Below are 12,981 nucleotides of genomic sequence, written 5' to 3'. Positions count from 1 at the left end.
ACTGGCTCTTTAGTCGCTCTTGCTGACATCTCAGATGGTCCTTTCTGCAGATTCGTCTCTCCAGGACGCAGTTCTTACCTTGCTGTACCAGTTAAGGCAGGGCTGCACCACATCGGGGTCTTCAATACCATGCAGTTCAACGTACCAGATGCTGAAGTTAAAACTTGGACCCCAAGACATCAGAGGCACTATAAAGCAAAAAAAAGTGAGAAAAGAAAGAAAAACGGAGGACGGATCGATAAATCACAGCTGTAAACAAATCAGAGAGACAACAGTGAAAACATGGACAGCTTTTTACCTATTTTAACAAATCTGCAGGGAAACATCTGCTCGTCGATCTTGTGCTTTAACGTGAACGTCTCCTTGTTGTAGTCATTCTTAAGGCCACTGTTGGATGAAAAGAAGGATCATTTAGACCAGCGGTTCTCAACCTTTTTGCAACACAGAACCCCTTGGAAAATATTTTTTCAGCCACGTAACCCCCCCTAACCACTGCAAAGTATTTCTAGTTAAGAAAACACATGAAATACAGCACTTTGTCATTTGTGTTTGGTTCATCAAACTATTGATTGCATTGTCATGGCGACAGTGACTGACGGACATGATTTGGCTCATAACAGCTAGGGTTCAATTCAAGTCAGAATGTGGGATTTTAGGAGGAATGAAATGGTGTAAATCTAAATGTAAATTCAGTTTATAAATGTAAATTTACATTGACATTGAAATATACTAAATATTTATATAATATTATATTTATATTATTTTATTTAAGGATGTTTTAAAGAAAACATAAAAGATGTTTCCAAATAATTCCAAGTACCCACTGGAATGCCTTGAAGTACCCCCAGGGGTACACGTTACCCCTATTTGAGAAACAGTGATTTACTATAAAACCATGAATGTAAGACCCCAACTGAAAACTGAAGGGAGTTTTTTCCTTCCCACTGTCGCCAGTGGATGGGAGATTGAATTGGACCCTCCAACTCAATCTGTTGGTTTCCTTATGTAGGCTATTATGAATTGGCTTTCATGATGTTTTCTTCTCTGTCTGTAAAGCGTCTTGAGATGGTATTGCCGTGATTTGACGCTATATAAATAAAGCTGAATTGAATTGAACCAATAAACTGGTATATTTTGGTTAGTAATCCAACTGTGGATGTTAGTCAGACCACATTCAGACAGGCCCATAAGAGGGAAGGAATCTCTCTAAACATGGATGACAGTAATATTGATGCGCCTAAACAAGCTAATAAAGTAAAAAAAGAGCAAGTCTGTAATGCAGCGAGCTCTGGCGAGTTCATCGCCTGGACAATTTGACAGATAGCCTTTTTTTTTGGTCTTGTCCAGCATTTAAGCAAGCAGAATGATTATCTGGATGCTGTATTCTGATGAGCAAATTTACTTTGCAAAGGGGAGCTTTATAGATATAATACTCCCATTGGTATTCTGGATTCTTGTTTTATTTTGCATATATCCTTCTGAAACAACCCCCCAGTTTAACCTTGAACAAGCCTGAAACTGGGCTCCTACGAACACAACTGATGTTCATTGTAATGTTGTCTAAGAAGGATTGATCTCTGACGGGAAGGATCTCTGTGCGCTACCGTAGCATTGAGTTATTACAGGCTCAGCTGAAGAATTCAAAGACAAAACCAAGTGGTGCCTCCTGTAACTAATACAAATGAAGGTGTAAAGCTGCTTTACCATAACAAACCTAAAGTAAGGATGCAGGAAAGGTAATGCCTGGTTAAAACTTTAAAAAAGGATTTTAAGTAATATCTCCTGGACATCTAAAGGTGCCATTACATATCTAACTTACCTACTTACATTATAAACTGATTATAAAGTAAATATATGATATATATTCACACCAGTCACACTTGATTGTTTGACAAATAACTAAATGCAGCAGTAGACCGCAGCAAAAAATGATGTAAGTGTTTCATACATCATACTTAATACTGGTTTGAGATCGTTACCTTGACAACTGTCTCCTTGCTTCTGCTTCCTCGTGAGAAGAAATAAGGATGCAACCATTTACAAATGGGATAAGGACCCAAAGTTTGGATATTTTTTTCTTTGACCTTTTCAGTTGACCTTTTCTGACAGTTTCCGTTATTCCGTTGAATTACTTACAACGTCAGTTAAGCCATGAAAGAAAATCAATTGACCCGCGCCATTTCCCAGTGCTGCCTGTGTGCTGATTTACGGAAAAACAAGGCAAAACCAACAGCAAACATCCTACAGGGACTCAGGAGTTGTCGGGTAGTTCGGCGCTTGAGGGGGAAAAATGCGACAACTACAATTGCATAGACATCATTAAAGATTGGCTTGACTTAGAAACAGATTTATTACATCAGTTCAGCAGGTTAACGCATCAATAATCAACCTTCCCTTCTAGATACTGGACTTTCTGTGGACTGCATGTCCACAGAAAGTCCACTGCCATGCTGAGCATCATCAGGATTCAAACAAGCCCAAGTTTTGTGTAAAAAGACAAAAGAAAAGGGATCTCTCACCTGGACAAAAGCTCTGTCATGTTCTCTTCACTCATCCCACCAAACACTTTGAACTTCTTCAGGTTGCAGACATGAGTCTTCTCATACTTCCCAAAGGTCATGCTCTGAACGATCGCCGGCCTTTCCAACTTCAAGATTAAAAACTAGTGAAAAAGAAAAAGGAAAGGAGACGTCAAGCAGGTAAGGTAAGTAAGGCTGTGGTCTATTTAGTGTGTTTGGAGGGACTAAAGAAAATTGCCTGTCTTTATTGCAGAACATCCGATAAAGCCTCTGCTTGTTATTTTAATGACCACGGCAGGGTCAAACTACGGCATTATGTGAGTGGTGTTACATAGAATCTATAACCAGCGTCTGCATGTCACTAATGCTTTAGCAAACCAGGACAACAGATGACAAATCACCTGCAGCCATTATGTCTGAGTGAGTGGAGGCCACAGGCCTGTGGATTGATTAATGTGCCACTGGAAAGCCAGCACTTAAACCCCAGAGACCGCCATCTTCTCATCCACTGGTAGAACATGTGAATATTCCATCAATTCATGTGCTGAAAGAATGTCAATATTGATATTAAATTTGACCTTTGACTCTGTCAGGCATTGATTCTTGCTGTAATGAGACAACGTGTAATAAAACGGCTTGCTCCTCCCTTCAAAGCCTTTTTCAGGACTTACGAGTTCAAGGACATAATTTACAGATCCCCTGCTGGTAATCTGGACCACGCTTTGCAGTACTGGTTGATGAGAAGAGCACCAACTATATGAATGAGTCATAATGATAAAAAAAAAAAAACCCTGACAGGTAATGTGAGTAATACATTTATTGGTACAGTGCCATGTTCTACTGGGAAAACCTGCAGCCAGACATTCACATGGTTGTCCCATTCACACTCGCTACACTCTCCATATAGGTGTTGAAATTCGTTGGGATCCTAAATGCCGCAGCTAATAAATTATAAGGATTCTTTAATGTCATCACTTTTTATGCAGGAGTTATGTCTGAACCACATCAGTAAGACTCATGCATGGCATGTATGGCTGTGGCGATACGCTTTTGTCCCAATTTGATTCTGATTTTTTGGGTGTCAATTCGATTTAAATCGCAATTCTCACAATTCTTTGATATTGCTGATTTTTGTAGATTAAAAAAAAAGCATAAAACATTTTTTTTGCTCGTCATTTTTCTTGATTACAATTAGGAAAAAACAACACAGTAGCAAAACTATCATTTTGCTGCTATGATGCCCAAGAAGACAAGTAAATAACAATAAAAACAAAAAGAATGACAAACAAATTTTATAATGGATTATTTTTATTTATTTTGAAAAAAATCTCCTTTTTTTTTTAAAACAAAAAAAAAACTATTTTAAAATCATAAAGCAAAAAATTCTGACTTTTAGATTTAATTTTTCCACCCCTAATGCCATGAAAACAAAGTTAAACACAATTTGTGTGTTGCTGCTTGTGTTGCTTTGTTTTGTTCCATGAGAGTTGCAGAAGCGGCATGCTGGAGTAGACAGACAAATAGTTAAAGTGGAACTATTATGTGCTTTTCAGGCTAATTTATTTTTATTTCTGAGACCAGAAGGGCTAGGATTGATCGAGTTATTGTCACAAACCGCTTTATTTACTTCAGACCGACCCTCTCCGTACGCTGTCAGATCAGCCTGTGGGCAAAACGAGTGGATTGAGACTCTTCTGCATTAAGCCCCGCCTCCCACCAGATATAAGTTGCCACTGATTGGTCAGCTGCCACTGCACTACATCGGGAGCGCGCACCGCAACTGCTTTCGCCGTCATTGTAACGTCACATAAACAGAGGGATTAGGCTAATATGAACTCAATAAAAAAAAAAAAAAAATACAAAGTCAACACATAGCATACAGCCCTACATGTTGGAACCTGAATCAGACCCTGAAAACGAAGTGGAAAACAGCAACCCACAGCAACGAATGCAGCAGGATGTCTCTCTTTGGTAAACTCACCAGCCATCGTTCGAAATAACTTTATCCCACATTTTCCACCCGACTGATGTATTTGTACATGCCCTTGTTAACCAGTAGAAGGTAACCAATCACCGAACCTTATCCCCCGGGATGTCACAAGGATTTCCAAGTAGAAAAAACTCTCTAAAACGACGCGTTTTTCATCGCCATGGAAACCAAACGGAGAGCGTGCTGGAACTCAAACTCAAACACGTGTTTAGGTGATAAAAAAACAGTGCTCAGAAAACTCCAAATACCATAATAGCACCCCTTTAACAAAAGGATAAAGTCATCCGTGTCTGATTTCATTGTTTATAGCAAAACAAAAATCCTTAAGAGTCATTGTGGATGAGGCATAATGTCATCAAAGGCTGCAAAGAAACCTGTTAAAGCAGCTGTAAATAAATGCACAGTAACAAGGTCAAACAACAATAATCGTATCAAAATATTTAAGGTCATTGTGCTCTACTTAGGTTAGCCTTGCAGCCAAAAATGAAAAATTAAACAGAATTCCCTGAACGCTACATTACATGGATGAGAAAAAAAAAATTTTTTGCATAGTTTTAATGTTCAACCATGTCTGACACATAGAGCTGCTCGATCATGACAAAATTTCTAATCACGATTATTTTGACTGAAAGTGAGATCTTGATTATTTAACAGTATTTTTAAACAACGCTGTGCGTGGTGTTCTCGACTCCGTGTCGCGCATTATAACCGTCTAAGTTGTTTAATCCGCTTTTACAGCTTATATAGGAACTATTTTACGTTGGCCTCGATGTACGTTTCATGCCAAACAACCGCTGTCAGACTACAGCGAGTTTCTCTTATTCACCTGTTAAAAGACAGCTGATTTGAACCAGCTGATTAACGCGTTGCTATGGTAACACCCTGTAACAGAAGGATATTAGTGTGTTTACACAAAAATAATACAGCCAGTTGTCACTGACAATGGCATAAACTATGTTGTAGTGATGTGGTTTTGTTTTTTTTTTTTGTTACTTTAGTCTGGTTTGGTTTTTTTAATTAACACTGAGGAAGGATTGCAAATTTTACATCACGACTGACAATGTTGTGCACAAAATTTTGTGATATTTCAAAACTGGTTTTTAGATAACAACTACCTCTACATGAATATAGAGATCAGATGCTTCTTCATGAGTGCATGCTTGCTTCCTTGTGCGGGGGCATCAACAGACTCCTGGTCAGGTGGTCTCTACAGCAGTTCAGCTACAAATCATCTCCATGTCCGAGACACGAGAGGACGGCCACTCCCAGCCAATAACCCTTTCCACTCATCCCTGGTTTGTTTTTGTTTTCAGACAGGGATCAACTTTTTTTTTTTTTTTTTTTTTAAACTGTGTTAATACATGATCAAATACCTGTCGGCATTTAATTAATTAATCAATTAATTGATACATAAAACCAATAATGTATCATTGTACCCAGCCCTGTTTTTAATTATCACATTTTACAGTAAAGTTTTTTTGGGTTTTTTTTAATGGAACACTGCAAGTTAGCAGCTCTTTTGAGTGGTAGGAAATTAGTTGCACTGCACCTGTTTTACATGCATACTCCCTCATATGTTCTTCTTCTACATCCTGACTGATCCTGGTTGACTTTCTCAAAAAAACTATGAGGGCTTACACAATACTAGACAAGTGTCCATTATGTAACTACAAATCTGTGTAGTCTGCACTATTTACTGACTTTGTTCCAACCTCATAATGTACCGTTTCCTATAAACAGTGATACATATAAGTGTTTTTTTTTAATGACTGTGTTTACTTTCGTTCACCTTAGAATTCAGTTTGTTGGTCAAGGTAACAAACTGGCTAAAAGCGAATACGTTTCAAATCTTTTTTGATATTTTGAAGCAAGAACCAACAGAATATGTTGTTTATAGTAGATTCAGTTACCCAGAGAAGAACTAAAGTCTTCTGTTTGCACTGTATAAAAAGAAGCATAACCCAAAAGTATGCATAATGATACAAAAGCTCTTACGTTCTACATTGCCTGCTTGCTCAACTAAACACGAACATCTTGACATTTTGAGACGGCTGCATTTGATCCAGCTGGTAAGTGGTTAACCATTGTTTTGCAATGTTTCGTTTCCTCTCGCAGTACAATGCAAACTTTCAGATTTAACCTCAAACTGGAGCCGTTTACCACAGTGTTTCTGCAGTCGGTCAATGAGTTCAAGGAAAAAAGGTAGTTTTTTTCCATTCTTCGAAGGTAAACAGCTCAGACACTGTGCTTAACTTGGCGGCACTGGAAAAAGATTGACGAGATATTGGAAGCATCTTGCATATAGAGAGAATAAGAGCCAGTGAAAATAAATAAACAACTTCAACTTCTTTCTATTCTTAAGCGTTGACAAAGCAAATCTTCTCATAAAACAGCAGCGAGCACCCCAAAAACCTAAACAACAGTGACAGTTGATATTAATATTAAAAGCTTGATCTCTCTCTTTTCCATTTGCTGTAATGTTTTCCAGCATTTACAAAAAAAAATTAAAGCACCACTTGACAAATTCCTTCAACAGAAAGTTTTACAAGTTTACAGTGAGTTTCAAATTCTTTCTTTTAATAAATGTTGGATCAGCACTCTTTTCCCTTCATGCACATCAGCAACTGAAAAGTAACAATTGGGTTGTACTTCTTCCTGGCTCTTTACCAAATCAACTCATGGGTCCCTTTCAACTTCATTATCCTCTCCAGATGCAAAGTGACAATTTTCCAATTAGTTGAACAAAAAAAAGATCCATTTGATTTATTGATAGCTAAAGGTACAATTTTGAGATTTTTTTTTCAACCACACACAGATGTTAAACCACAAGATAAAACTTCATAACTGCTGATATAAAGTTTATATTTGCTATAAACAAACCACTGTTTTTATTTAGATCAGGGGTCACCAACTCCGGTCCTGAAGGGCGACCATCCTGCAGGTTTTAGTGTTTTCCAGGTACAACACACCTGACCCAAACCAATGGCTCATTAACAGGCAGGTGCAGAAGATGACAACAAGTTCTTGGAGAACCTTTTGACTTTGATCAAATGTGTTGTACAAGGGAAACACTAAAACCTGCAGGATGGTAGCCCTCGAGGACTGGAGTTGGTGACCCCTGATTTAGATTATAGATGCTGGATTATTTAAAGCAGGTAATCTGAATATTTATTTTTAAATTTTGGGAAATTGCATTTCAGATCTTACAGATCAAGTCATTAAAAGTTTATTAGAGAAATAAACAATATTGTAGGTTTAACTATTCAAAACTTTGCCATGATCATCATCCAATTACCTAGAATCCATATTGTGCATTGCTAATATAAATTGATAAGCAGGTATTAATCTTAGAAAATAGCTACTTTAACTCATTTGTGTGAATAAGAGCAAAGTGTACCTGTGGAGGGTAGTTGCTCTCAGAAGACCACCTGGAAGACTGGTCATTAGGTTTATCCACCAAGATATTCCTAAACAGGGAGCAGAAGGAGTGGAAATTATTGAGAATCTTAGCCCATCATAGAGGCAACAAAAACAGACAAGTTAGACAAAACATATATTTTGGTGTGATTACATAGACACATAATCTAATCATTAACCCTAAAGACCAATGTAACACAAATAATTAACATTGGAATGTACTGGATCCGTGTTTTTTCAACCACTGTGCCGAGAGATCATCAGGTGTGCCATGAAAATGATCCAATTTCACTAGATTTGTCTAAAAAAAAAAACAACAAACCTCTGTGTCCACCCAAACACACCCAGGCCTTTGAAAGATCATAAAATTTCTTTCTCTTTTGTTTATCTGATTTTTATTCAAGACACCTTGACAAGATGGACTTTATATAATTTATTAGGGGTGTGATGATTTGCTTTTGTCCCGATTCGATTCCGATTTTTTTGGGTGCCGATTCGATTTTTTTTTTTTTAAAACAAAAAATTTAAAAATTGTAAAGGAAAAAAAAATCCTGATTTCCAATTTTTTTTATTTGATTTTACCGCTCCTATTATTCATACAGACTTTTTAAAAAAAAAAAAACATTGTTGGTTTGTGGTGTGCCCTGTGAAAAAATAATGTACCTTGGATTGAAAAAGGTTGAAAAACATTTTACTAGATGCTTCCAATTAGCATACTACTGCCTGCTAGTTGCAGCTAGCATACTGATGTTGTTATTAGCCAGTGGCTAAACTATTTTGGAGTTCTAAAATAACAATAAGCAAATGCTTTCAAAGAATATGAGACTTCATAATAACACGCCATAACATGTCACACATGGTAAAAGTGTTTAAGTGAGCAACGCTGTATAACATCAGTCTGGTGGCAGATAGAAAAGCATATTAGCATAGCTGCTAAAGCTTAGCTATTTGGTTAGATAACAGCAGTTTTTTTTTGTTTGTTTGTTTGGGTTTTTTTTTTTTTTATCCATTATTACTTTTATTTATGAGTCAAGTAATGCAGATATGAGCTTGAAATGAAAACGCATCTCTGCTAATTTTATCTTTCAGACCCTGTTTGCTGGGAGTCAGTCATTTTCTTTTTTTAATGATTTATTTAACTATTAAAGATTGTACTACAAGTCAGGATACAAACAGACAAGTATAAACAAAGTGACACTATTAGTGGTAGAGAGCTGTGTGAAAAGGTACATTTCTCATAAAAGATAACAGCAGTTTCCAACATTATCTCAGAGAGATTAGAGTTAACGTGGACGCTCGTTTTTCACATGCTAGGGTACCGGGGTGCACACTGCCGAGTTGAATCATACTATAAAAAAACAAAAAAACGAAAAAACAACAATACTTTGGGCCTATTGTTAGTTTAATGTTGCAAAGAACATAACTGACTATGTTTAGTGGGGTAACTGAATAAATATATTTTATTTTCAGAAGAAAACAACTTGTGTTATGTTTTGTTCTCGTTACAGGGTAATGCTCTAACTAATGTATCTACACATAGTTAACTAAATGCCAGCGGAAGATTAGGACAAGAGCTATAAAAGTAACTAAACGCTGATGTTGCTCAACTATGTCACATTCAATATGCTATAAAAATCACGTTCAGATGGACACATATCCAAAGCAAACCTTCCTACTGGTGCTAATAAAAAGCTAGCATTAGCCGGGTCGATCGCAGACGAGCTAGGCCAGTCGGGCAGGCTGGATGCAACACTGAGGCTAAAAGACATCACTTCTAGCCACTGACACTTGTGCATACATTAAAGCGACAGATGTGCATTAAACTCACTCAGGTAAATACGTGGAGGAGTAAGAGCTCCATTTAAAAACGCTGAAAGTGAGGACTCTGCTCTCAGGAACGACAGCCATCTTGTTGCAGAAATAACAGGTAGCAGGAGGCTAACAAGGGGCGGGCAGTGAGGAGCCTTAAAGAGACAGTACACATGTTTTTTCATTTGTTCCTGACGTAAAACGGAACAAGAACTGTTACACATATTTTTCATCATCTGTGATTATGAAAACTTTTGTTGCTCACTTTATTTATTTATTTATTTATTGGCATACAAATAACTGAAAATATATTAATATGGGTGAGGTTAAAATACACTGAAAAGATCTTATCAGACTATTAAGTCAAAACTGCTTCAGGGGCTGGATGGTGGTTAGCACTGTGGCCTCACAGCAAGAAGGTTGTTGGCTCAATCCTTGGCTGGGGTAAGGTTTGGTCAGCGGCCTTTCTGTGTGGAGTTTGTATGTTCTCCCTGTGTATGCATGGGTTCTCTCCAGGTACTCCAGCTTCCTCCCACCATCCAAAGACATGCATGTTAGATTAATTGTGTACTCTAAAAATGAGTAGCATGAGTGTTTGTTTGTCTCTGTGTGGCCCTGTGATGGACTTGCAAGCTGTCCAGGGTGTACCCTGCCTTTCACCCAGAGACTGCTGGGATAGGCTCCAGCTTCCCCGCAACCCTGAATTGGATGAAGTGGTTAGGAAAATGAATGAAAAACAATCTCTAATGCTCTTGTACCCCTCATTCTCTTCTATCTCTGCTCTTCATTATCAAGCGTGTTCTTCCACAGGAGCGACTTCTAATGTCTCCAAATTTTTGGGCTTTACTCTCCAAGGTCTTTCACATTACAATAAAAGTGAATGCTTGCCAACTTTTAAGGGCTGGATAATATTACCCTTGGGCTCATCTTACTTCACTCTCTTGTTTTGTTATTAAAATACTGTTGACTATTTTCTCTTTTAGGTTTTCTGTCTGAAATCAGCGTTTTACCACCACTATGTACTGTTTCCAAGAGCACCTTTAAGGATGATCTCAGTGTTTCACTTCACATCGAGTCATCAGGTGCTTACAGGGTGGATGAATCATCTAGTGAGTAATGTAAACAGGGCTTTGTTCCTGACAACTGAAAGGATATTCAGCTATTTTATTTGTTGCTTATATTTTACATATACATTTCTTTCCCTATTTTTTTTAACTGTTGGTATAATAGGCACTTGTGAATAGTTTATCAATTGTCAGAGTTCTCAATTTGGAGAAAAGGAATGTATACTGACAGGTAAACTAAAGCTAAAAGCTACTCAGAAAAAAGCTGAAGGGTTAGTCTTATACATAAATCTAAATAGGTAATAGCTCTTTTTTTTCTTATCGTTCTGAGTACTTTACTGTAGCACTATAGTTAGTGGTGCATCACAGTCCAAGTTGGAGTCAAATATGACCATGTGAGAGAAAAAATTACTTTTTTATGCAGTTTTCATGCTGGCACAATAATTTGTTTTTTCTTTAGGTTTCATGTGTTCAGTGATTGTAAGTATGACATATAAGCAGACTTAGTAAAATTATAGCAGAAATGATAACATAAAATAATAGTAAGCCCTCTGTTTTAACAAAATGTAGTGTAATTTGTGTGTATATCGGCTAATAATCAGGTGCACATCTCTAATATTTGGCATATTTTGGCTCAGTGAATTACCATAAATAAAGCAGAGTTCTGCACTTTGCACACAGTTGGAAATTATGTGCAAGGTGCAAGCAGTCGCCGAAAGCCTGTCTTGGATTTTCTGTATTCATTTAGCTGCAATCAAAGTGAGACACTTTTAGCTGGCCGAGTCCATTTTGCAGAGGAGTGTTCACCACAAAAAAAAGTAGGCGGAAAGAGACACGGATGATCTTTTGTTTTGGCTCTAAGTCAAACAATGGGGGATCTTACAGGCTCAGAGACCCTCCGACCACACCTTCTTTGGGTACGTTGACATTTTATTGCTTTTATGTATCAATTAAAAAGAAGGTTTTAACTATAATTTTTAACTATCTTAACTTTTTTATCCAAACCAAAAGTGTTTTTTAATGCATGCATTTAATAATAAGCTCAGGAATTAATAATGGCAATGAATAAAGTATGTATATATATATATATATATATATATATATATATATATATATATATATATATATATATATATATATATATATATATATATATACATATATATATATATATATATATATATATATATATATATATATATATACATATATATATATATATATATATATACATATATATATATATATATATATGTATATATATATATGTATATATATATATATATATATATGTATATATACACATATATATATATATATATGTATATATACACATATATATATATGTATATATATATATATATATATATATATATATATATATATATATATATATATATATATATATATATATATATATATATGTATAATGTGTAAAATGTCTCAAGAACAAGGGCTTTACAAGAACAAGGGCTTTACAATATAATGGAGTACTTAATAACTTATTAATGTCGGTAAAAGTTCCCAGCAGCCTTAAATCGTTGCCCAGAATGACCAAATAATGCTTTGGGCTTGATCATTTTTTGGAAAATTTTACTGAAAGTGTCAAGTTGTGATGAACTGTCTGTGAGTAAACTCCTTTCGGCCTTGATGACGTGAAGCGAAGGATAATGGCATTTCCTTTCAGTGCAAGTCCAGCACTTGGCACAGCTTTGTTTCCTTTTCCTGTAAATTAAAGAGCACGGTCAGCTTTCCTTTTGATGTGCATTCACACACGGAAATACAAGTGAAAATGGTTTTATTGTTATGCAACACTGGTGACTGTTATTGTGTTAAATAATGAACATTTTAACCTGGGGTTTTAAAATTCTTAGTTGATGTCTTCAGGTATTCTGACTGCACGTTGCAGTAAGAATATGATTCAAAGTTAAATTAATGAGGGGAGCAGTAACATATGAACCACAACACAAAACATAAACACATGAGGAGAATCACAATGATATCTAAATCTGATGGTTCATCAAAGCTGTCAGATGGGATAGAAACTGGGAGAAAATTGCTATTACTTTTTATGTTTGTGTCACATACACCGAAATGACTGCTATGTTAATATGTCATATAATACAGAACTAATAAAATTACATCAGAAACTTTCTGAATAAGCTGCATTATATTACGGCAG

General features: G+C 36.3%; 1 protein-coding gene across 4 annotated transcripts in view; it reads right to left on the bottom strand.

Annotated features, from left to right (window-relative positions):
- mkln1 (muskelin 1, intracellular mediator containing kelch motifs) overlaps positions 1–9,849 on the bottom strand; it is a 37,507-nt gene extending 27,658 nt beyond the window's left edge. For all 4 annotated transcript variants that reach the window (XM_079262831.1, XM_079262832.1, XM_079262833.1 and 1 more), the window contains exons 1-5: positions 9,755–9,849; positions 7,907–7,976; positions 2,520–2,662; positions 299–387; positions 79–188 (exon numbers count right to left, since the gene is read on the bottom strand). In XM_079262831.1, coding sequence (XP_079118957.1) covers positions 79–188; positions 299–387; positions 2,520–2,662; positions 7,907–7,976; positions 9,755–9,834 — 492 coding nt within the window. In that variant the 5' untranslated portion in view covers positions 9,835–9,849. The remainder of the gene's footprint in view (positions 1–78; positions 189–298; positions 388–2,519; positions 2,663–7,906; positions 7,977–9,754) is intronic.
- Positions 9,850–12,981: the final 3,132 nt, after the last annotated feature.

This window comes from Telmatherina bonti (genome assembly GCF_933228915.1).
Source record: "Telmatherina bonti genome assembly, chromosome: 23".
Classification (NCBI taxonomy): Eukaryota; Metazoa; Chordata; class Actinopteri; order Atheriniformes; family Telmatherinidae; genus Telmatherina; species Telmatherina bonti.
This window is presented reverse-complemented; position numbering and strand designations above follow the sequence as displayed.